The sequence below is a fragment of the Rana temporaria genome, chromosome 13, assembly GCF_905171775.1.
Source record: "Rana temporaria chromosome 13, aRanTem1.1, whole genome shotgun sequence".
NCBI lineage: Eukaryota > Metazoa > Chordata > Amphibia > Anura > Ranidae > Rana > Rana temporaria.
In genome coordinates, this window is record NC_053501.1 from 17,814,365 (window position 1) to 17,836,223 (window position 21,859).

Consider the following 21,859-nt stretch of genomic DNA (forward strand, 5'->3'; position numbering starts at 1 on the left):
GTGCGTTCCACCAGAGAAGCGTGGACACTGCGCATGTGTGTGATACCTGATACACAATAAATAATGCGTATAAGAGTACAAGGGTGTGAGGGTGACGCTCTCTGGATTCCTGCTGTACATTTACATGATAAAGGACAAATCTGACTCTCCACAATCTACATGTGACACGTGCTGAGAATAGGACCCGCGGCTGTTTGTGTGTATTGTATCCCATATATGGGGGCAGGGCTACACACAGCGGCCGAGTGTGGCCGCGTCCTAGAACCAATCATATCCGTCCTGATAGAGGCTGTGGCCCGGATTCAGATAGAATGCTCTATCTATCTGCGGGCGTAACGTATCTTAGATACGTTACGCCGCTGTAACTTTGGGCACAAGTTCCGTATGCAGAAAGAACTTGCGCCCTTAGTTATGGCGGCGTAACGTATGTGTGGCGGCGTAAGCTCGTCTAATTCAAATGGGGATGTTGTGGGCATGTTTTATTTAAATTTAAGATCACCCTGCGTTTTTGCCGTTTTTTTTTAACTGCGCATGCACCGTCCGTGAAATATCCCAGTGTGCATTGCTCCAAAGTCCGCCGCAAGGACGTATTGGATTCGACGTGAACGTAAATGACGTCCAGCCCTATTCGCGAACGACTTACGCAAATTAAGTAAAATCTTCAAAACTCGGCGCGGGAACGACGTCCATACTTAACATTAGCTACGCCTCATGTAGCAGGGGTAACTATACGCCGAAAAAAGCCTAACGTAAACGACGTAAAAAAATGCGCCGGCGGGACGTACGTTTCTAAATTGGCGAAAATATCTAATTAGCATATTCCTTGCGTAACTATACGGAAGCGCCACCTAGCGGCCAGCGTAAATATGCAGCCTAAGATACGACGGTGTAAGACACTTACGCCGGTCGGATCTTAGGGAAATCTATGCGTAACTGATTCTATGAATCAGGCGCATAGATACGACGGCCCGCACTCAGAGATACGCCGTCGTATCTCCTATCTAAATCCGGGCCTGTGTGTTCCCGGGGAGCTCGCCATATACTCACAGCACATTGGATAATAAAGTGGGCGGCTCTGGGAGGAAGAACGTAGGACAGACGCTCCCCCGAGACTGGCTCCAAATAACGTCATGTGTACACCACAGAGCAAGGAGCACACCGGGGGGATGTACAATGTATGTCAATGTACGTCATCTGCAGTCCTTCATTACGTGTATAGCGCTCATTAGGCCTGTCATGTGACATGGGGGCGGGGCCTCCCATAGATGATGCACATAAGGGGCGGGTCCTCGCAGGGGTAGGCAACCTGTGGCACTCCAGCTGTTGCAGAACTACAACTGTAACTGCCATCCCCATCATGCCTCTGGGAGTAACTGTAACTGCCAACCTTGCAATGCCTCATGGGAAATGTAGTTCCACAACAGCTGGAGCGCCAACGGTTGCCTACCCCTGGATCAGGGACTAGAGAGGTGTATCCCCTAATTGATAAAAGACTAAAAGGGGCGTGTCCTATAGATGTTGGACAGGAGGGGCGTGTTCTTCCAGCGAACAAGGACAGGAGGGGCGTGCTCTGTAAATGAAAGACATGGGGGGCAGGGTCTCCTATAGATGATGGACAGGAGGGGCTGGTCCTCCGATAGAAGAACACGCCCCTCCTGTCCTTGATCTATCGATAAAGACAAAAGGGGCGTGTTCTCCTATAGATGAGAGGCGGGTCTCCTTAAAATGGGGTTTCACACAAAAAAAAATTTTAACATTACATTCAGCCGAGTTGTCCTAATGACAATCGGCTGTTTTTTTTTTGTTTCCCGTACATACCTTATTTTCACCGTCGCTTCCGGGTATGTCTTCTCCGGGACTGGGCGTTCCTATCTGATTAACAGGCTTCCGACCGTCGCATACTGCGCGTCACGAGTTGCCGAAAGAAGCCGAACGTCGGTGCGTCTCTATACGGCGCCTGCACACCGACGTTCGGCTTCTTTCGGCAACTCGTGACGCGCAGTATGCAACGGTCGGAAGCCTGTCAATCAGATAGGAACGCCCAGTCCCGCAGAAGACATACCCGGAAGCGGCGGTGAAATACGGTATGTACGGGGAAAAAAAACAGCCGATTGTCATTAGGACAACTCGGCTGAATGTAATGTTAAACATTTATTTTTTGGGTGAACCTCCACTTTAAGATGCAGGAGGGGCGGGGTCTCCTACTGTTGCTGGGCAGGAGGGGCGGGGTCTCCTATTGATGCTGGGCAGGAGGGGCGCATTTACCTATAAATGAGAGGCGGGGTCTCCTATAGATACTGGACAGGAGGGGCGGGGTCTCCTATAGATACTGGACAGGAGGGGCGGGGTCTCCTCTCGACGCTAGACAGGAGGGGCGGGGTCTCCTCTCGATACTGGACAGGAGGGGCGGGGTCTCCTCTCGATGCTGGACAGGAGGGGCGGGGTCTCCTCTCGACGCTGGACAGGAGGGGCGGGGTCTCCTCTCGAAGCTGGACAGGAGGGGCGGGGTCTCCGATTGATGCGGACAGGAGGGGCGGGGTCTCCTCTCGATACTGGACAGGAGGGGCGGTGTCTCCTCTCGACGCTGGACAGGAGGGGCGGTGTCTCCTCTCGACAGGAGGGGCGGGGTCTCCTCTCGAAGCTGGACAGGAGGGGCTGGGTCTCCTCTCGATACTGGACAGGAGGGGCGGGGTCTCCTCTCGATGCTGGACAGGAGGGGCGGGGTCTCCGATTGATGTGGGACAGAAGGGACGGGTCTCCTATAATTAATGGAGGGGCGGGGTTTCCTATAAATTCTAGACAGGCGTGGTTTATAGAAGAGGAAGTGAGAGAGCAACAGGTAAGACGGCAGACAGGTGAGGGGCGTGCTGGGGGAATAGATCTAATATATTGTTATAATGCTCTCTGTATTGCTTACTGATCAGCAGGGTGAGTGTTGCAGTTCGTGGTGTAATGCGGTGTACATGTGTGGCAGTGTGGGGGTGTTGGACAGGTTGGGACATGTCTGGGAGGAGTGCAGTGTAACACAGTCAGTGATATAGATGGGGAGGGGGAGGAGTGCAGTGTAATACACAGTCAGTGATATAGATAGGAAGGGGGAGGAGGTGTATTGGGCTCACGTCTTCTATGATATACTATTCATCCATTAGCACTTCTCCAGTCCTTTTACAGGTTAATATTTATGATTACTTTTTGTTTCCTCTGCTGAATCTTAGAGCAGATTTGCCACATTGGGACTTCATGTTAGTAACCTGTGCCCATGCACGGTGCCAGGGCAAGGTCCACCATTGGTGTCACTGAAAACATAAAATGTCCAAGTAACTGGGGGCTTTATTCTGTGCAGTTCATCCCTTGTCCTTTCCTGACCGCCTTCTGCGACGCGTCCGCCACCCCCCGCAGCACTTCGTTCTTCTGAAAATACTCCAAACCATACAAACAGAAAAAATTGCGCTTATCGACTAGGAATGGTCAATGGAAATAAATTATTTAACTTGGACACGGAAAATGGGGAGGCAGCAGTTCTGGTGCAAATGCACTAAAGACATGGGGGGGGGAAAAAAGGGGGGTTAGAACTGCGCCATGGCACCCGGACTTAGAGCCCATTCACACCTAGGCGTTTTGTCGCCTGTAGTGTGACGCCGCTGCCGCCGCCCCAAGACACCAGAGGGATGATTTAACATTGCCCTCTATGGAGATGGTTTACATCTGCCGCCTGAAAAAAAAGTCCCGGACCTTTTTTTTCAGGCAGCGTTCGGCATAGGAGATGGGAACTATCTCCATAGGGGTACAATCTAGGGGCACATCTAGGCGGACAATCGTGGTACAAAACGCCGCTATTTGTCGCCGCAAATCGCGGGACAAAACGCTGCGATTTTGTCTGCCTAGATGTGAATGCAGCCTTAGTGTGATGCAAAAGTCAATACAATATCTTAACCCTCATAGGGGTTATAGTAATAATCAGAAAAGTCTATATTCTTTCCAGCATGAGCGTGGTCCTGGTACAGGAGATAATCCAATCACCACCGTGATAATGGCACACTTGTAGGAGTGAGAGCCCACCACCAGTATTATAGGCAGCTTACCAGATAGGTGATTTTAGACAGTAGTCGGCTGTGACCCAGCCGCAGCCTTTAGGGAGATCCCACTCCCTGAATGGAAATCAGCACTTGTTCCCTCAAGCGTAACACAAACACCACAGGAGATAATCCAATCGCAACCGTGATAACGGCACACTTGTTGGAGTGAGAGCCCACCACCAGTAATAAAAGCAGCTTGCCAGATAGGTAATGTCAGACAGCAGTCGGCTGTGACCCAGCCGCGGCCTTTGGGGAGATCCCACTCCCTGAATAGAAATCGGCACTTGCTCCCTCAAGCGTAACGGAAACACCACCGCACGATCAAAAACAGAAAATGGCAGACATAGTGTAATTCCGCAAGGAAAGGTAATTTATTAAAAGACAATGAAAAGTTACTCACACGGTTAAAAACACAAACGTTTTTTAAAAGTTGCCGGCTGGCATATACACAAAGCAGAGCCCTTCCTCCTAACGTGATGACGTCACCGCACGTCCTCCCAGACGCGTATCGTCATTGGACGTTGTCAACTCGTTCCCTAGCTGTGGGGCTGATCTAATGGCTTTCTGGTTCCCTGAATTAGATCTGCAGATTTGTTTGAACTTCAGTCTTTGGAGTTTTCCAATCTGTATGTTGTATCCGGACACTTTAGAAACCAGAGTCAGCCAGGCATGTAGCATTTTCTTATTTAGGAGGTGACCAGCAATGGCAGCTTCCATATATTTCTCCATACAAAATTCCTTTATTGAAATTGTGTCCTTTTTGTGATTAAAGATTCATTACCGTAGCTAGGAACTTTGATAAGACACCAATTTTTTTTTTTTTTCCAGAGCAACCATGCAGCTTTTTATCAGTGGCCAGTCGCTTCACACCTTGGATGTCTCTGACCAGGACACGGTGCTGGATGTAAAGGTATGTATCGGCTTGTATTTCAAGCCTGTGTTTGTGTGTGTGTGGTTCTTTTTGTTTTTTTTCTTCCAAGCAAAAAAAATCGATTTTCATTTTGGCCAGAATTATGCAGCTCTAATGTATTGGGTCATTGTCATGCTGAAACCCCCATCTTCAGTGTTCTGGCTGAGGGAAGAAGGTTCTCATCCAAGATTTTACAATACATGGCCCCCGTCTGGTCGCCTGTACCTTCATTAGCATAGAAACAACCCCAAAGCATCAGGTTTGCACCTCCTACTGCCAAGGCAACATGTGGCTCAAGAATCATGGAGCAGCCTAAACCAGTCTCCAGACCCTATAGAAAATGTATGGAGGGAGCTGAAACTTCGAGTTGCCAAGCGACAACCAATTAACCTTAAAGGAACACTAAAGGCAAAAATGTTTTTCTTAAAAAAAAATAACAAACAGGTTATACCTACCTCCACTGTGCAGCTTGTTTTGCACAGAATGTCCCCTAACCCTGTCTTCTGGGGTCCCTCGGCGGCTGTCTCGGCTGCTCCTAGCAAAAGCTTTCCACCTTCATGCGAACGAGCTCGCATGGTGGAAAGCTTTTGCGGGCATAGCCGCCGACTGTATCACTCGACCTCGGCGCGCCGCGTCATCGGATGTGATTGACGGCAACGCCAGCCAATGGCTGCGCTGCTATCAATCCGTCCAGCCTAGCCAATCAACGGCCAGGCTGGGAACCCAACAGGATCACGAGGACGCGCATGGGAATTTCGAGGGGTGAGGTAAGTAAAACGGGGGTTCGGGGGGGGGGGGGGGCGGTACCCTCGGAATGTTTTTTCACCGTGAAAAAACAGTTGCCTTTACAATCCCTTTAAGGATTTAGAGAAGATCTTGGAAGAGTGTGCAAACCTAGTCACCAACTACAAGAAATGTCTTGCCTCTGTACTTGCCAATGAGGGTTTCTCCATGAGCACCAAGTCATGTTTTGATTGGGGATCAAATACTTCACTCACTGAACTGCAACTCCATTTATAACGTGTCATTTAAAGCGGGGGTTCACCCTAAATTTTTTTTTTTTTTTTTTTTTTAACATGCCATCCAGCATACTAGCACGAGCTACAGTATGCCTTTATTTTATTTTTTTGCGCCATACTCACTGTTTAATCCCGTAGTTAAGTTTCAGACTAGTAGGCGTTCCTATGCAGAGGGGAACATGATTGACTGCCGGCTATGGCATGTCACGCTTCCTGGAAATAGCCGAAATAGGACTTGGCTCTTCACGGTGCCTGTGCAGTCAGCTCCTAGTCTGTGCGCAGGCGCCGTATAGCGCAGTGAAGAGCCGAGTTCTACTCGGGAAGCATGACGCTATAGCCGGCCGTCAATCATGTTCCCCTCTGCCTAGGAACGCCCATTCCCTGCGGGGAGTCTGAAACTTTACTACGGGATTAAACAGTGAGTACGGCGCAAAAAAATAAAATAAAGGCGTACTGTAGCTCACGCTAGTATGCTGGATTTCATGGTAGAAACTTGCTTTTTAGGGTGAACCACCGCTTTAAAATGCACCTATGATAAATAATGTAGACTTTTTTTTTTTGTGTGTGCAACTTGCACAATCTGCAGGGGATCAAATAATTTTTCCCTACTGTAGTTTCCCAAGAACTGTAAAAAATGTTCTATATGGGGAAAATAAACTTCAGTCAAGTGATCTACAGCAGTACCTCTTCCTGACCAGAAGATGTCCCCCTTTTTTTTTTTTCTAAATAGAGATTTGGACAAACATTTTTTAGAAGGGAAATGGAAGGAAAAGGAAAGTGAACCAAGTCTCCTCAATGGAGGCATGTAAAGACTGATGGGTAGATGGAGGACAGGTGACTAGGGGTGTGTCTCCACCTATGCTTGGTATTGTGGTGAAGAGCACTGGAAATAAAACGCATAATAGTATAAGGGTATCAGCAAAACGCATCTCCATCCCTATATGGTACAAAGAAAACTCAGTCTTTACATGCCTCCATTGAGGAGACTTCAAAAGTTTAGTTAGGACTGCAGATCACAGAGAGCCTTGTCGCTGGCTCTGCAGCTTACTCATGTACTTGCAAATGCGTGCAACCAATCCTCTGCTTTTTAACATACTGTTAGACAGTTGAATTCGGCTTCCTGTTTGGGTGGTATGTATGAGCCTGGTTATAAACTTTTACTTTTACTACTGTTTGTTTAAAAACGCATCTCATTTAAAGTCCCAAAACCCCCCCCCCCCCCTTTTTTTTTATTTTAATTTTTTTCTGTATCCAATATGGATGGAGGTGTGTGTTTTTTTTCATACGCCTCATTTAAAGTCCCAACCCAGTTTTCTTTCTTAATCTTTATAAGAGACTTCCTTCTGGGACAACAGCCATGCAGACAAATTTGATGCAGTGTGTGGCGTATGGTCTGAGCACTGACAGGCTGACCCCCATCCCCTTCAACCTCTGCAGCAATGCTAGCAGCACTCGTATGTCTATTTCCTAAAGACAACCTCTGGATATGACGCTGTGCACTCAACTTCTTTGGTTGGCCATGGCAAAGCCTGTTCTGATTGGAACCTGTCCTGGTGAACCGCTGTATGGTCTTGGCCATCGTGCTGCAGCTCCGTTTCAGGGTCTTGGCAATCTTGTAGCCTAGACCAGTGTTTCTCAACTCCAGTCCTCAAGGCGCACCAACAGGTCATGTTTTCAGGCTTTCCATTACTTTGCACAGGTGATTTGATCAGTTTCACTGCCTTGGTAATTGCCACAGCCATTTCATCTGAGGGAAATCCTGAAAACATGACCTGTTGGGGCGCCTCAAGGACTGGAGTTGAGAAACACTGGCCTAGACCAGTGATGGCGAACCTTGGCACCCCAGATGTTTTGGAACTACATTTCCCATAATGCTCCTGCACACTGCAGTGTAGTTGAGCATCATGGGAAATGTAGTTCCAAAACATCTGGGGTGCCAAGGTTCGCCATCACTGGCCTAGACCATCTTTATGTAGAGCAACAATTCTTTTTCAGATCCTCGGATAGTTCTTTGCTATGAGGTTCCATGTTGACCGTTCAGTGATCAGTATGTGAGAGTGATAACACCAAATTTTAACACCACTGCTCCCCATTTACACCTGAGACCTTGTAACATGACTGAGTCACATGACACCGGAGAGGGAAAATAGCTAATTGGGCCTAATTTGGAAATTTCAGTGGAGCCAGTTTGTGAGAATCCTGCGATAGAACACTACAGTAATATTTCACAACGACTAATCTCTAATAAAACATTCTTTGCCTTATTATGGCTCCGTTCACACTTGAATGACTTTTCATGCAACTTTGGACACCAAAGTCGCATTGACAAGTCGCTCCCCATGTTAAATTTCCAATGATAACCATTCATATACAGTATGTGCAATTTAAAGTTGCAGCAACATATAACATTGAAGTATGTGGTCCTCAAGTTGCTTGTAAGTTGTACCTGAATGTTATACAATGCAGCAGTTGTCCATTATCAAAGTCCCATCCAGAGTTGCCCCCCATCCAGAGTTGCCCCCCATCCAGAGTTGCCCCCCATCCAGAGTTGCCCCCCATCCAGAGTTGCCCCCCATCCAGAGTTGCCCCCCATCCAGAGTTGCCCCCCATCCAGAGTTGCCCCCCAGTTGCAGTAACTGTCTTATTTCTGTCATTTTCAGGCTCGTGTAGCTCAACTTGAAGGCCTTGTGGATTGTGATCTGGTGCTGTCCTATGGAGGAGCGGCACTGGGGGATGATGTGCTTTTGTCTCAGAGTGGTGTCGGTGACCAGTGTACATTGGACCTGGCAGGCAGACTTCTAGGAGGTGAGTATTTCAGATGCGTTCATTTACAAGGACCTTGGCAGTAAAAAAAACAAAAATCCCAAATATGACCTGGGCCCAAGAAAATATTCCTGGGTGAGATGATTCCTGCAGCGCTATTGTGTTCTGCTGGCAAGGGTGTGCAGCCTTCCTGGCCTGCAGAACACAATGATGACTACTAGTAGCTAAAGCCGCCCCCCCCCCCCCCCCGGTTGTAATCGCATGTAAAAAAAAAAAAAAAAAACTCAACAGGCTGGTTGTACCCAAGTTGATAAACTGTTACAATCGGCCTGCCCGGGGATGGATCAAATCTCAGCTGAACCAGCAGAATTTCAATCCATGTATGGCCAGCTTTAAAATGTACTTGGAGGAGCTGCAATCTGCTCACATAATTGTAATAAAAACATCTTTGCCATTCTGAAGCTTCCTGCCAACCACTTTGCATATTTTATATATACTGTGATTCTGTACTTGGCAAATATGCTGCAGAAATCTCCCTCCACTGAGTCTGGCTGCAGGTATTTTAGCCGAGGGCAGCTGAAGCTGCTTCATGGATTTGGAGGCACACCTCCAGCCCTGCAGCTTTCATTGGCCCTCTTATGACACCCCCCCCCCCCCCCCCCGGCAAACTCACGAGAGAGAGAGCTGTGCATGTCATGAGCCTAGGCTTTTTACCAAAGTGGGCTGTACAAGGTTTTAACTGCCAGTAAATGCAACAAGGGCAGAAGATTTAATAGATGAAGATGGGAAAAAATTACTGAGCTTCCGCTTTAAGCCAAAGACAGCCAGGCAATGAGCATTATCAGTAGGAAGTCAGAAATGGACGCCTCCTTATTATTGGCACATGCTTCCTACTGCAACCTCATGGTCGCAACTTGATGTGACTTTCAGGGAATGTCTGGGTAATCTTCCTGTAATGTCGAATCCAAAGGACATCAATATACTGTAGATAAGGATCCTTCTTTGAGGCAACTTCCATTGAAGTCCATGGGCACAAGTCAGATGGAAGTCGCATTGTAGTACAGGAACCTTTTCAGGGCGACTTCAGTAGTGCTAATTAAAGTGGAGTGCCACCCTTTATTTTATTTTTTTTCTCCAAGAATCTTAAAATAGAGGGGAAAAAAAATGATTGTATACTCACCTGAAAGGGTGGTTGCTATGCGGAAGTAGATCTTCTTCCTCTTCCTCCACCGCAGTGTCTTCTGGTGAATGAGCCGCTCTGCCTTCTGGGAACTGTGTGTATGCCAGGAGGCAGCCGCCCATTCACAAAGCGATGCATGAGTCACGCATGCGCAGTAGGAAATGGGCAGTGAAGCCGTAAGGCTTCACTACCTGTTAACCTTTAGTGAGGATGGAGGCGCCAGGACCGAGCGATTGGCGTCGGGACAGACATTGCGGGCAACTAGGACAGGTAAGTGTCCTTAAGTCAGCAGCTGTTAGTAGCTGCTGACTTTAAAAAAAAAAAGAGAAAAATCACGGGTGGAATCCCGCTTTAAGACCGTTCTCATTGACTAAAATAGGATTTCACATGTCACGCAACTTCTGGGGGGGGGGGGGTCTCGCGTCAGATACCAAGTCGTGGCAGTGTGAACCGAACCTGAGGACTCATTTTTTTTTTTTTTTTTTGTTTGGATACAAATTGACCACCTCCTGCCCGCCGTATATTACAATGAGGGGTGCAAGGTGGCTCTCCTTCTGGGATGACGTCATCCCACTCTTGAATGCTTCCCTGGGACACAGCGCATCCCCAATCTCAGTTAAGGGCCGATGATGAGGTTCGTTCTTCAATCAGTTGTTCTCAATCACATGTAAAAAAGGAAATGCCAGTCATCAGCTTTCCTCTCGCACTGACCGAGTGAAAGGAGAGCTGCTCAGTGGCATTTCCTTAGAGGAGACCTGCAGATAATCGGGGTACTGATCCTCAGTGCAGCCCCAAAAATGCCCATCAGTGATGCCAGTCGGCGCCCATCAGTGAAGGAGAAAAATTGCTTATTTACCAAATTTTCGAACCAACTTTTAATTTTTTACAAAAAACCCCAGTGGTAATTCACTACCATCAAAAGAAATCTGTCTCCAAAAGATGATAAATTTCATATAGGTAGTGTTGCACGACCACCCCAGCATCTTTGGAGCGGTGAGGAGCGGCATGTATACCGCTCCTTCCCATTGAAAACTATGGGAAACCGCGGCAATACTGCCTGCAATGCGCCTCTGTAGAGGCGCATTGCGGGCGGTATTAACCCTTTATCGGCCGCTAGCGGGGGTTAATACCGCACCGCTAGCGGCTGATTCCCGCAGCAATCCCGGCGGTATAGCGCCGCTATTTTTAGCGGCGTTATACTGCCACCGCAGCTCCCGCCCCAGTCTGAAAGGGGCCTGAGAGAAAAGTTTGTTTTCAGTCTGGTAGAGTTGCACTGAGATGATAAGGCTGTGTTTTTATGTTAAACAGGTCCTGAGTAAAACTGGAGTTTCCCTAAACCCTATGTAATTCTGGATGAATAATCTGTACATGGACTTCCCTCCATTGTTTCTCATATATTTGCCTTTTCTCCCAGGTAAAGTCCATGGGTCACTGGCTCGTGCAGGGAAAGTGAGAGGACAGACGCCTAAGGTAAGTCTTCCGTGATCCTAAACATGCAAGACTTTTTATACAAGGCACAATTGTGTTTACTACTAAATCTGTCTTTGGGAAGAGAACGAGCCCTTTAGCCCAGCTTCACGCTGAATGCAGTTTCGGTGCGATTTCAAAGCCGCCAGTCGGTGCCATTTCATGTGCGGCTTTCTGATCTCTGTGTGACCTCATACACAGATGAAATAGTGCAGGAACCTTTTTAAAACCGATGCATGTTATAGTTGCACAGATTTGAACCGTTCCATAGGCACAAATGGTGTGTGTGTGTGTGTGTGTGTGTGTGTGTGTGTGTGTGTGTGTGTGTGTGTGTGTGTGTGTGTGTGTGTGTGTGTGTGTGTGTGTGTGTGTGTGTGTGTGTGTGTGTGTGTGTGTGTGTGTGTGTGTGTGTGTGTGTGTGTGTGTGTGTGTGTGTGTGTGTGTGTGTGTGTGTGTGTGTGTGTGTGTGTGTGTGTGTGTGTGTGTGTGTGTGTGTGTGTGTGTGTTAAACTGACACCTCACACCCTTGTGAATTGGGGCTAAAAGTGATTTTAAGTGTTCCATTTTCTTTTCTTTAATGGCACACGTGTTAGACTTGCTGTGTACATTGAGGTGGCACAGAGAAGTCCTGATCCTCCTCTTCTCAGGTCCTCTGCTGGTGTTCTATCAAAGTGCATTCCGTCAGATAATGCCTCTGACAGTCTGCAAATGCGCAGTACGCAATGTCACTCCATCTGATATGTTGATCAGCTGGCGTGATGTCAACGCTGTGCATGCGCAGATTGTTTGAAGCATTATCTGAGGATCTGCAAAGGGAGAATGTGATCATTAGGGGTGCAACGGATCAAAAAACTCACGGTTCGGATCGTTCCTCGGATCAGGAGTCACGGATCGGATCATTTTCGGATCGGCAAAAAAAAAAAAATCCCCCCCCCCACTGTATTATCCACATCTCCTCCCCCTCGGTGCAGACACCCCCCTCCTCTCAGTACAGTGACCCCCCTCTTCTCAGTACAGAGACCCACCCCTCCAGGTAGTACTGACAGACACTCCCCGAGCGGTGTGTCCCACGAGTGCGGGCTCCTCCGTGGGTGTAAACAGAGGAGGGCTGCCGCCGGGTGTACCAAGATGGCTGCGGCTCCGCAGCTAGGCCGAAGCCGCGGCCTTTCCTAATGTTATTCCTGCGGCTCCAGAGCTAGGCCGAAGCCGCGGCCTTTCCTAGCGTTATGGTCGTGGCTCCGGAGGTAGGCCGAAGCCGCGGCCATAACGTTGGGAAAGGCACGCGGCTTCGGAGCCACGGCCGTAACATTAGGAAAGGCTTCGGCCTATCTACGCAGCCGTGGCAATCCGGATCACAGTGTGTTCCGATCCGAAGGGGGTGACCCGTTCGGATCACAGATCAACTGTGATCCGTTGCACCCCTAGTGATCGTGCAACACACTGAAAGCCGACTGTCAGTGCGCAGTGTTGATGTTACGCCAGCTGATCAACTTGGATGGAGTGCCGTTGCGTCCTGTGAATGTGCAGATCGTTGGGAGGCATTATCTGATGGGGATGCACTACTTAATGGAACCTTGGTACTCCTGCCTTCTATTGAGACAGTGCAGCTCAGCCCTGCTCCATGCTCTCACCTTAAAGTGGAGGTTCATCCTAAAACCATTATATACCATTACATCCAGCATACTAACGATATGCTTCTGGGTTCTGATTCCTGCGGGACTGGGCGTTCCTATTCAGAGCTTAGATGATTGACGTCTGGTGAAAAACTTCCCATGGCGCATAAAGCGTGTCACCAGTTTTCTGTTAATGGCCAACCTGCAAATCGGCTCTATATGGCGCCTGCGCAGTCAGCTCTACACGGCAGGCACCGTATAGCGCCGACTCGCAGGTCGGCTATTTACGGAAAACTGGTGATGCGCTTTATGCGCCATGGGATTTTTTTTTTTCACCAGACGTCAAACATCTAAGCTCTCAATTGGAACGCCCACTCCCGCGGGAATCAGAATCCGGAAGTCGGGGGGGGGAAATAACAATTAAACAGTATGTACAGCGGGAAAAAAATGCCAGCATACTGTACATGTCATTGGTATGCTGGATGTAATGTTTTATTGTTTTAGGGTGAACCTCCACTTTAATACATAGGACAGCCTATGAAGAAAACTTCTGTCACTGAGCAACCCCCCCTGTTTTTACTTGCCTGAGCCTGTTCGGCGGAGAGGTGCATGCCCTCTCTGGCCAGTGTCTCAGCTCTTGATTGGATAGATTGATAGTAGCGCAGCCATTGGCTCCCACTGCTGTGAATCAAATCCAATGACGCAGGAGGCGGGGCACAGTCTGGCTTTGTGTCTATGGACACGGGAGTACGCCTGCATGGGGGAGTACGCCCCCCTGGCGAGAGTGCTTCTCTAGCTGGTTTCCCGATGCAGGAAGGGGCCACGAGCGCTGCTGAGGGACCCCAGAAGAGGATGACCGGGGTCACTCTGTGCAAAACCAACTGCACAGTGGAGGCAAGTATATTTTAGTAACTCTTTAAAGTGAACAATTGCATTGCAGCATTTCCCGTTTGGATTGAAGTACTCAATATTAAAAAATTTTATAAAAATTGGTAACACAGAACTGAAAAATCAAGAGATGATTATTTATTTTTTCTGGTGATCTGTTAGGTGGCAAAACAAGAAAAGAAAAAGAAGAAAACTGGCCGAGCCAAGAGACGCATGCAGTACAACCGTAGATTTGTCAATGTGGTGCCCACGTTTGGCAAGAAGAAAGGCCCCAATTCCAATTCCTAAACCGGATTCGCTTTCCGCTCTTTGGCATTGCCAGGAAAACTGATTCCTAATTGACTTGAATATAATTGTTTGCTGATTTTGTATCCTGTCAAATGATTTAATAAAGCTGTCTATTTTCAGAGCAGAAAAGAACGTCCTCCATTACTGATGCATGGATACGTATTATAAGAACCGAGTCTGTATACCGGGGGAGATGTCTATGACCACGCCATTGGCTTTGTGTTGCAAATCTGGCATCTACATGGTGTTTAACCTCTTCATGCCGACAGTATGCAAATATACAGCCCCAATGTTCTGGGCTTTTTCTGTGGGGCCACATATTTGTGGTGGGGGCGCGCTCCCAGCACAGACCAGAGTCTTGTTCTAACAATTGGGATCTGGAACGACTGGTTTGGGGGGGGTCACCAGATCGCTGTGGTAGCCTCTGATTGGCTTTCACAGTGATCAGTCCCTGAAGAGCACCCAGGCCTGGATTTCCCACAAGGCCACCGAGGCCAGGCTTCGGGGCGGCAGGGTGCCAAGGGGCGGCAGTGGCATGGAGTCCCCCGACGGCTGTAACATACAGTTGAGGGCGGTAAGTTGCTGTGTGGGAGAATTGAGTGGGGGAATCTGCTCGCTCGTTAAGTGATTGCGGCAATGTCGCCAAAATCACTTGTCAAATGTGTGTTGCTGTCTGTCCTCCCCTCCCCCCACATACCTTTCTCTGCTTGCTCTGCCTTCGGGACTCCTCCGTCCTCCCCTCAGCCTCCGAGTCTGTCTTCTGTCCCTGCCGCAGATGTACACAGTGAGAGGGGTGAGCTGTGCTCTTCCCATCTCAGCTGTGACAGGAGTTCTAGCACAGTGCTAGGACTTCTGTTTTGGAGGTGACGGGGTCAATAAAGAGAACATGTCGCCTCCAATTGCTATCACACAGGAAATTGTTTTCTCCGGTGTGATAGCAATAAAGTTAAGTGAAAACAATTGATAAAAAATAATAATTAAATTAAAAAAATAATTAAGTAAAGAATAAGAAAAATAAGAAAATTACACAAAAATAAAAAAGTTAACAAGCTATAAAAAAGTAGGAAAAAAAAATATTTGAACTAACTGTGCCGCCCCTGTCCCCTCCGGTTGCCATTCTCCGTTGATGGGGGGGGGGGGGGGGGGGGGGTTCGTTTGGCGGGGAGGGGGTGCATTGGGGAACCTGGCCTTGGGGCAGCAGGGAGAGCAAATCCGGCCCTGAGAGCACCCCTGTGTTTTCTGTCTGTCAATGGGACAAGAGAGATGCATTGTATCACACTCGCACGTAAAGGGGGGAGAGAATCTAGGTCAGTATTTTCTGGAGGGGTACAAATTTTTTTTTTTATTGGTATCGGTTGGTGGGTAGGTAGGATTAAAAACAAAATGCATACTATCAATTCTGGGCTGTACTACGGGTACAACTAACCATAGGTGGTATCGCTGCGATTGTCGGGTGCAGAGGATATATTTGGGGGGGTTCTTTGGTGGTAGTAGCAAATACACAGTTAACTTGTTTTCTACTATTTTTTTGCACCAGTTTTCCGTTGATAATACCAAAAAAAAAATGATATCTGTTACAATTGAACACTAAATGAAAGTCCAATTTGTCCTGAAAACGCAGTATAAATCACCTGGATGCACAAAGTAGCTGTGGGAATATATACAGTTTTTTACGAACGCATGTCAAAATGATAAAATTGGGCATTTAGATTTGTTTTACTTGAATATGAAGGAGTTAACAGGACTTTCTGTGCCCAACAGGTCTCTTCCTTGTTTCTCTGTGGATATCCTGGTAAGTGACAGGGCTTAAAGTGGAAGTCCATGCTAATACTAAAATCCTTCCATCTATAGCCCACCAACATTCTAACACTAACCAGCACTGAAAAGAAAAAAAATCAGTATATATTTTTCTACAGGCGATGGTTTTGATCATATTATCCATTTATACATTTCTGAATTTCATAAACTCCAATGCACTGAGCAACTGTAAGCCGCTTCAAATTTTTTTTTTTTTTTGCTTTTTTATTTTTTATAAACTTTGACATTACCAAAAATGTAAATGGAATTTATTTGGATTTTATGAGAGACCAACACAAAGTAACACATAATTGCGAAGTGGAAGGAAAATGATAAATTGGTTTTAAAAATGTTTTACAAATATTTGAAAAGTGTGGTGTGGATTTGTATTCAGCCCCCCATTTACACAATAACACAAAGGCTGCTTTCACACTGAGCAGTGCTAGGTGTCGGCGGTAAAGGAACACTTTACTGTCTTTTCGGCCACTAGCGGGTGCTTTTTAACCCCTTCTAGAGGCAGAAAAGGGGTTAAAAGTGCCACTGCAGCAGCACTATGCCAGCGCTGCCCATTGAATTCAATCCGCTCTGCCCTCCGTGACCGCGGACCCGATCGCCGCCGGTGTCAGAGGAAGAACGGGGAGAGGTGAGTGCAAAACAAACCTTCCCTGTTCTTCCTAGTGTGGCTGGCAGTGATCCCAAAAATGTGTTAAATGTGTGTGCCATAATCTCGTAGTTGTGAAAAAAAAAAATCGCTGACATTGGTAGTAAAAAAAAAAAAAAAAATTATAAAAATGCCATAAAACTATCCTATTTTATAAACTATAAATTTTGCCCAAAACCTTTGTAGATAATTTATTTTACTCAAAAAAAAAAAAAAAAAAAAAAAAAAAATAAAAAATATCGGCCTAAACGGGTATTTATTTTTTTAGGGGGGTATTTTTTTTAGGGGGGGATACTTTTAGGGGGGATACTTTTAGGGAGGGATACTTTTAGGGGGGTATTTTTTTTAGGGGGGATACTTTTAGGGGGGTATTTTTTTAGGGGGGGTACTTTTAGGGGGGTATTTTTTTTAGGGGGGGATACTTTTAGGGGGGTATTTTTTTTTAGGGGGGATACTTTTAAGGGGGGATACTTTTAAGGGGGATACTTTTAGGGGGGTATTTTTTTTAGGGGGGATACTTTTAGGGGGGTATTTTTTAGGGGGGATACTTTTAGGGGGGGATACTTTTAGGGGGTATTTTTTTTAGGGGGGGATACTTTTAGGGGGGGATACTGTTAGGGGGGTATTTTTTTTAGGGGGGGATACTTGAAGGGGGGATTATTTTCGTTTCCATTGACTTCAATGGGGAAACTTGCTTTGATATGCGAGTACTTTGGATTATGAGCATTCTCCTGGAACGGACTATGCTTGTAATCCGAGGTTCCACTGTATAGTGTGCAGCCATCTTCAGGCTCCCTTCATATCTTGCAAATTTGGAATTTCAATTCCAAATCACATGGCCAATGCTGCACAATGCAGGTTTGGTTGCCATTATCCTTCAATTGTCTTGTAGTAAACTAAGCCTTTTAAAAATTGCCTAAAGCTCCTTTTCGGGTGACAAGGGCGCATAGGGCAGCCCATTCATAAATTTGCTGACTGTGTGCGACATGCAAAAATATGTGGCAATCGCTCAATCAAAACCGCAAGGTGGAATGCTCATTCCTGCTACGTACAAGTGTGAATGCAATCTTCAAAATATTGAAGGCTGAATTGTTTTTTTCTCCTCTCTCCATACTTAACTACTCCTATGCAGTGGTTTTGCACTAAGCAGCCCTGATCCTTCTCTTCTTGGGTCCCCTATAACAAGCGGCTTGCTGTAGATGCATCCCAACTGGCTCACTCCTGAGCTTACAAAGTGCAGAAAGAGTGTAACACCCATCAGACTGTGCATAAAGATTTCCTCGTGAGTGCTGGCCCAGATTCACCACCATCAATGGTGAAAAGGAAGAACTTCTGTAGAATTGTTACTTGTCACGGTGCCAAAAGATGTAGACAGGACATTACAAGAACATTGGTAGACCGGTTTCACACGGATATCTCATGCATGTTCAAGCACAAGTTATCCGTGTGAAACCGGTCTACCAATGTTCCTGTAACATCCTTTGGCACATTGACTATAAAGTAACTATTCTACATGGTGTGCAACCAATCTTCTCTTCCATCACTCCTGAGCTGCTACTCTGTGTACATTTGCATACAGAGCGTGGATTTGCCCTTCCCCCTGCTCTCTCCACATTGGCTGTGATTGACAGTAGTGTGAGCCAATGACTCCTGCTGCTGTCTCAGCCAATGGCGAAGAGGAGACCTGCTGCTCTCACATACATTGCTGGATCAAGATGGGGCCCAAGTACAGTGCTGCTGCAGCTGCATTTGTGTTTTTTTTTTTTAATCTTGAGGCTGGGTTCACTTTATTTGTCCAATGACAGGCATTGCATGCTGTATGGCTAAAATCACATTTGCACCAAAGTGGTGCAGGACCCTTTTTTTGGTCTGCACTTAAATCAAATGACATGGGTGTTGACACCTATATGATCCGTTTCCTGCACCATTTGACAGTTTGCGCTGCGATACAATCTGGGGGTGTCCAACGCTACATTGACACGCCAAGCTGTTTGCAGATCTGTGTGCAATTTGGGAATCAGCACTGAATCGCAGGGGTTCCCACATCAAACCGGAACACAGGCTTAAAAATAAATCACCACTATACTTTATTTAGTTAGGATGTACTGACATGTCTTTACCTGTGATCACCTAAAAAAAACAACCCTAACAGAGTGGGTTGTTAGAAGGGGCACCTTGTTATGGATACTTTTTTTTTTTTTGACAGTTTAGTACAGGGGTCCTTAAACTATGGCCCTCCAGTTCAGGAACTACAATTCCCATCATGCCTAGTAGGGTTGTCCTGATACTAGAATCAGCACCGATACTGAGCATTTGCGCGAGTACTTGTACTCACACAAATGCTCCCGATGCTTTACCGATACTTTTTTTTTTACCCTCTGAGAGCAGGCCAGTCCTCGGGTATGTAAAACTTGCCACCGGAGAAGAGAGCTGCTGTCGTTGCCACCGCCGTCTAGTTAATCAGCGCTCGGGCAACGTAACAGCTTTCATTTGAGTAGCTCTGTTTCCCACCGCGCTATGTCATATATAGCCCCTCCCCCTTGTCCAGGCACTTTGATAGACAGATCACCCATCCCAGGATTGGACAGGTGATCTGTGTATCAAAGTGCCTGGACAAGGGGGAGGGGCTATATATGACGTAGCGCGGTGGGGAACACACAACTATTCAAATGAAAGCTGTTATGTTCCCCGAGCGCTGATCAACTAGACCAGGGATATGCAATTAGCTGTTGCAAAACTACAAATCCCATCATGCCTCTGCCTCTAGGTGTCATGCTTATGGCTGTCAGTCTTGCTATGCCTCATGGGAATTGTAGTTCTGCAACAGCTGGAGGTCCGCTAATTGCATATCCCTGAACTAGACTGTGTGTTTGTGGGGGGGGGGGGGGGGGACGACCTGGCTAGAGATACGGCTGCATTTGGGGGAGACATGGACACATTTAAAAAAAAAGTATCAGTAATTAGTATCGACGAGTACATGAAAAAGTAGTACTTGTACTCGGTCCTTAAAAAAAAAAAAAGTAGTATCGGGACAACCCCAATGCCTAGTCATGTCTGTGAATGTCAGAGTTTTACAATGCCTCATGGGACTCGTAGTTCCACAACAGCTGGAAAGCCGTAGTTTGAAGATCCCTGGTTTAGTGTATACTCTTCGTAAAGGGTTCTAAATCTAGCAATCCTCCATGCAAGTTACACTACAGAGCTCCCATTACTGTGTATAGGTCTCTACCTGTACCCCAAACACAGGCATTAGGACCTACCTGCACATACTTATGGATTCACTCAAAGTCTCCTGTATGCCATAGAAGCCACCCCCCCTCAAATCCAGATGCACACTTTTAAATATCCTCAAGTTTTAACCCTCCCCTTGCCAGCATAAGTTGTGGGTCAGCAGACATTGCGCAAAAAACACATTAACTGGGAGAGGGACATAAAACTAAGAGGGAGTTCAATTTCTGTATAGTGGTCACATGCAGACATGTCGAGGTATGTCACATCCATTTCCTGTAGCTAGAGTGATTATTTTTTTTTAATCCATTAAAATAAACACGTTCTACTTACCTGCTCTGTTGCAGTTTGTTTTGCACAGGGCAGCCCAGATCCTCTTCTTGGATCCCTGGCTCCTCCCTCCTGTTGAGTGCCTCTGCAGCAAACAGCTTGCTAGGGGGGGACCCAAGTCCCAGCTCACTGTATCCATTTAAACAGCGGCAGTTTGACCCCACCGCCTCTCTCCCCTCATTGGCAGAGTTGACAGCAGTAGGAGCCAATGGCACCACTGCTGTGTCTCAGCCAATCAGGAGGGAGAGTCCCGGACAGGCTAAACACTCAAAGATGGCTGGATGGCAATGGAACTCAGGTAAGTATTAGGGGGGTGGCTACACATAGGTGTGTTTCTTTTTTTCTTGACGCATAGAATGCACCTTCTGCCTTTACAATCGCTTCAAGTCCTTGCCGACTGCCCAACGTGTACGTACTGCGGGGCGGCGGCTCCTCCTGGCGAAATCATCTTTCTACGTTTCATTACTTTTTTTACTTCCTGGGTTTGTGGCGCACTCCCAGTGACCAGCTGTAGCCAATCAGCAGGTCCAGCAGACCCGATAACTCCCGACAGAGACAGAACAGCACTCTGCCTATGTAAACAAGGCAGATCGTTCTGTGACAAGGGAAGATAGAGATCCTGTGTTTCTGCCAAGCAGGAACATGGGTTTTTGTCTTCCTCACGGTACAAGCACCTTCCCCACAGTTAGCAAGCACTCCCTAGGGACACATTTATCCCTTCGATTGCCCCTGATGTTAACACTTTCCCTAAAAGTGTCATTAGAACAGTGACAGTGCATTGTTTTAAGAGCTGATCACTGTATTGGTGCCACTGGTCCCCAAAAAGTGTCACTTAGTGCGATTTGTCTGGCGCTACAAGTCGCTGGTCGCCAGCATTACTAGTAAAAAAAATTAAAATATTAAATAGTTTGTATACAACTTTTGCACAAAAAATCAACTTACCAAAAACCGCAGAATACACATTGGCCTAAATCAGGGGTCTCAAAGTACCGGCCCGCGGACCGGTTTTAAATGGCCCGCAGGCAGGGCGGGTGCCGCAGAAGTGTAGATTGAGGTGCATGAAGAGTAGCGCAGAAAGCGTCTGTCATAAGTTCACTTGTCTCTCATGTCACACTGCTACTCCCCGGCATCCCCTCCTCTCTGTTCGTCCATCCCCATTTTCTTGTGACATCATCTGAGATGGACGAGAAGAGGGGGGGGGGGCTGACAGGGAGTAGCAGCGTGACATGAGAGACAAGTGAACTTATGACAGACGCTTCCTGCGCTACTCTGCCTTTGAAGAAAACAACAAGTAAATGCTGACCTGTGCCCTGATGTGCTCCCATGTGCCCTGATGTGCTCCCATGTGCCCCATGTACCGGGCTCTGTACATCAGGGTACCCGTGTACCCTGATGTACACCAGTACTGTTTTTGAAGTTTGAAAGTTTGCATGCGGCCCCCCATGGGATATGGAAACGTGTCTTGTGGCCCTCAGGTAATTTGAGTTTGAGACCCCTGGCCTAAATTAATGAAGACATTTTATTTATTTATATTGGGAAAGTTGTATAGCAGAAAGTGAATCCCCCCCCCCCCCTTCAAAATTGTCAGTTTATAGCGCAAATAAAACTGCAGAAGTGATCAAATACCACCAAAACTCCA

At 47.0% G+C, this 21,859-nt stretch overlaps 1 protein-coding gene across 2 annotated transcripts; it reads left to right on the forward strand.

Moving 5' to 3' along the window:
- Nucleotides 1-2,737: 2,737 nt before the first annotated feature.
- Nucleotides 2,738-14,333, forward strand: LOC120920337 (ubiquitin-like protein FUBI). Of its 2 annotated transcripts, none has more exons than XM_040332367.1 (5): nucleotides 2,738-2,839; nucleotides 4,905-4,986; nucleotides 8,666-8,810; nucleotides 11,363-11,418; nucleotides 14,079-14,333. In XM_040332367.1, the coding sequence occupies exons 2-5, from the start codon at nucleotides 4,912-4,914 to the stop codon at nucleotides 14,202-14,204; spliced, it is 402 nt and encodes a 133-aa protein (XP_040188301.1). In that variant the 5' UTR covers nucleotides 2,738-2,839; nucleotides 4,905-4,911; the 3' UTR covers nucleotides 14,205-14,333. The 2 variants fall into 2 exon arrangements, with proteins under 2 accessions (XP_040188301.1, XP_040188300.1); XM_040332366.1 differs by having other exon boundaries at nucleotides 2,749-2,855.
- Nucleotides 14,334-21,859: the final 7,526 nt, after the last annotated feature.

What these genes read in the sequence shown, in the direction of transcription:
- LOC120920337 (XM_040332367.1), top strand. Translation starts at nt 4,912, where the DNA reads ATGCAGCTTTTTATCAGTGGCCAGTCGCTTCACACCTTGGATGTCTCT. An exon ending in ACACGGTGCTGGATGTAAAG is followed by an intron (nt 4,987 to 8,665) that starts GTATGTATCGGC and finishes TGTCATTTTCAG; the next exon opens with GCTCGTGTAGCTCAACTTGA. An exon ending in GGCAGGCAGACTTCTAGGAG is followed by an intron (nt 8,811 to 11,362) that starts GTGAGTATTTCA and finishes CTTTTCTCCCAG; the next exon opens with GTAAAGTCCATGGGTCACTG.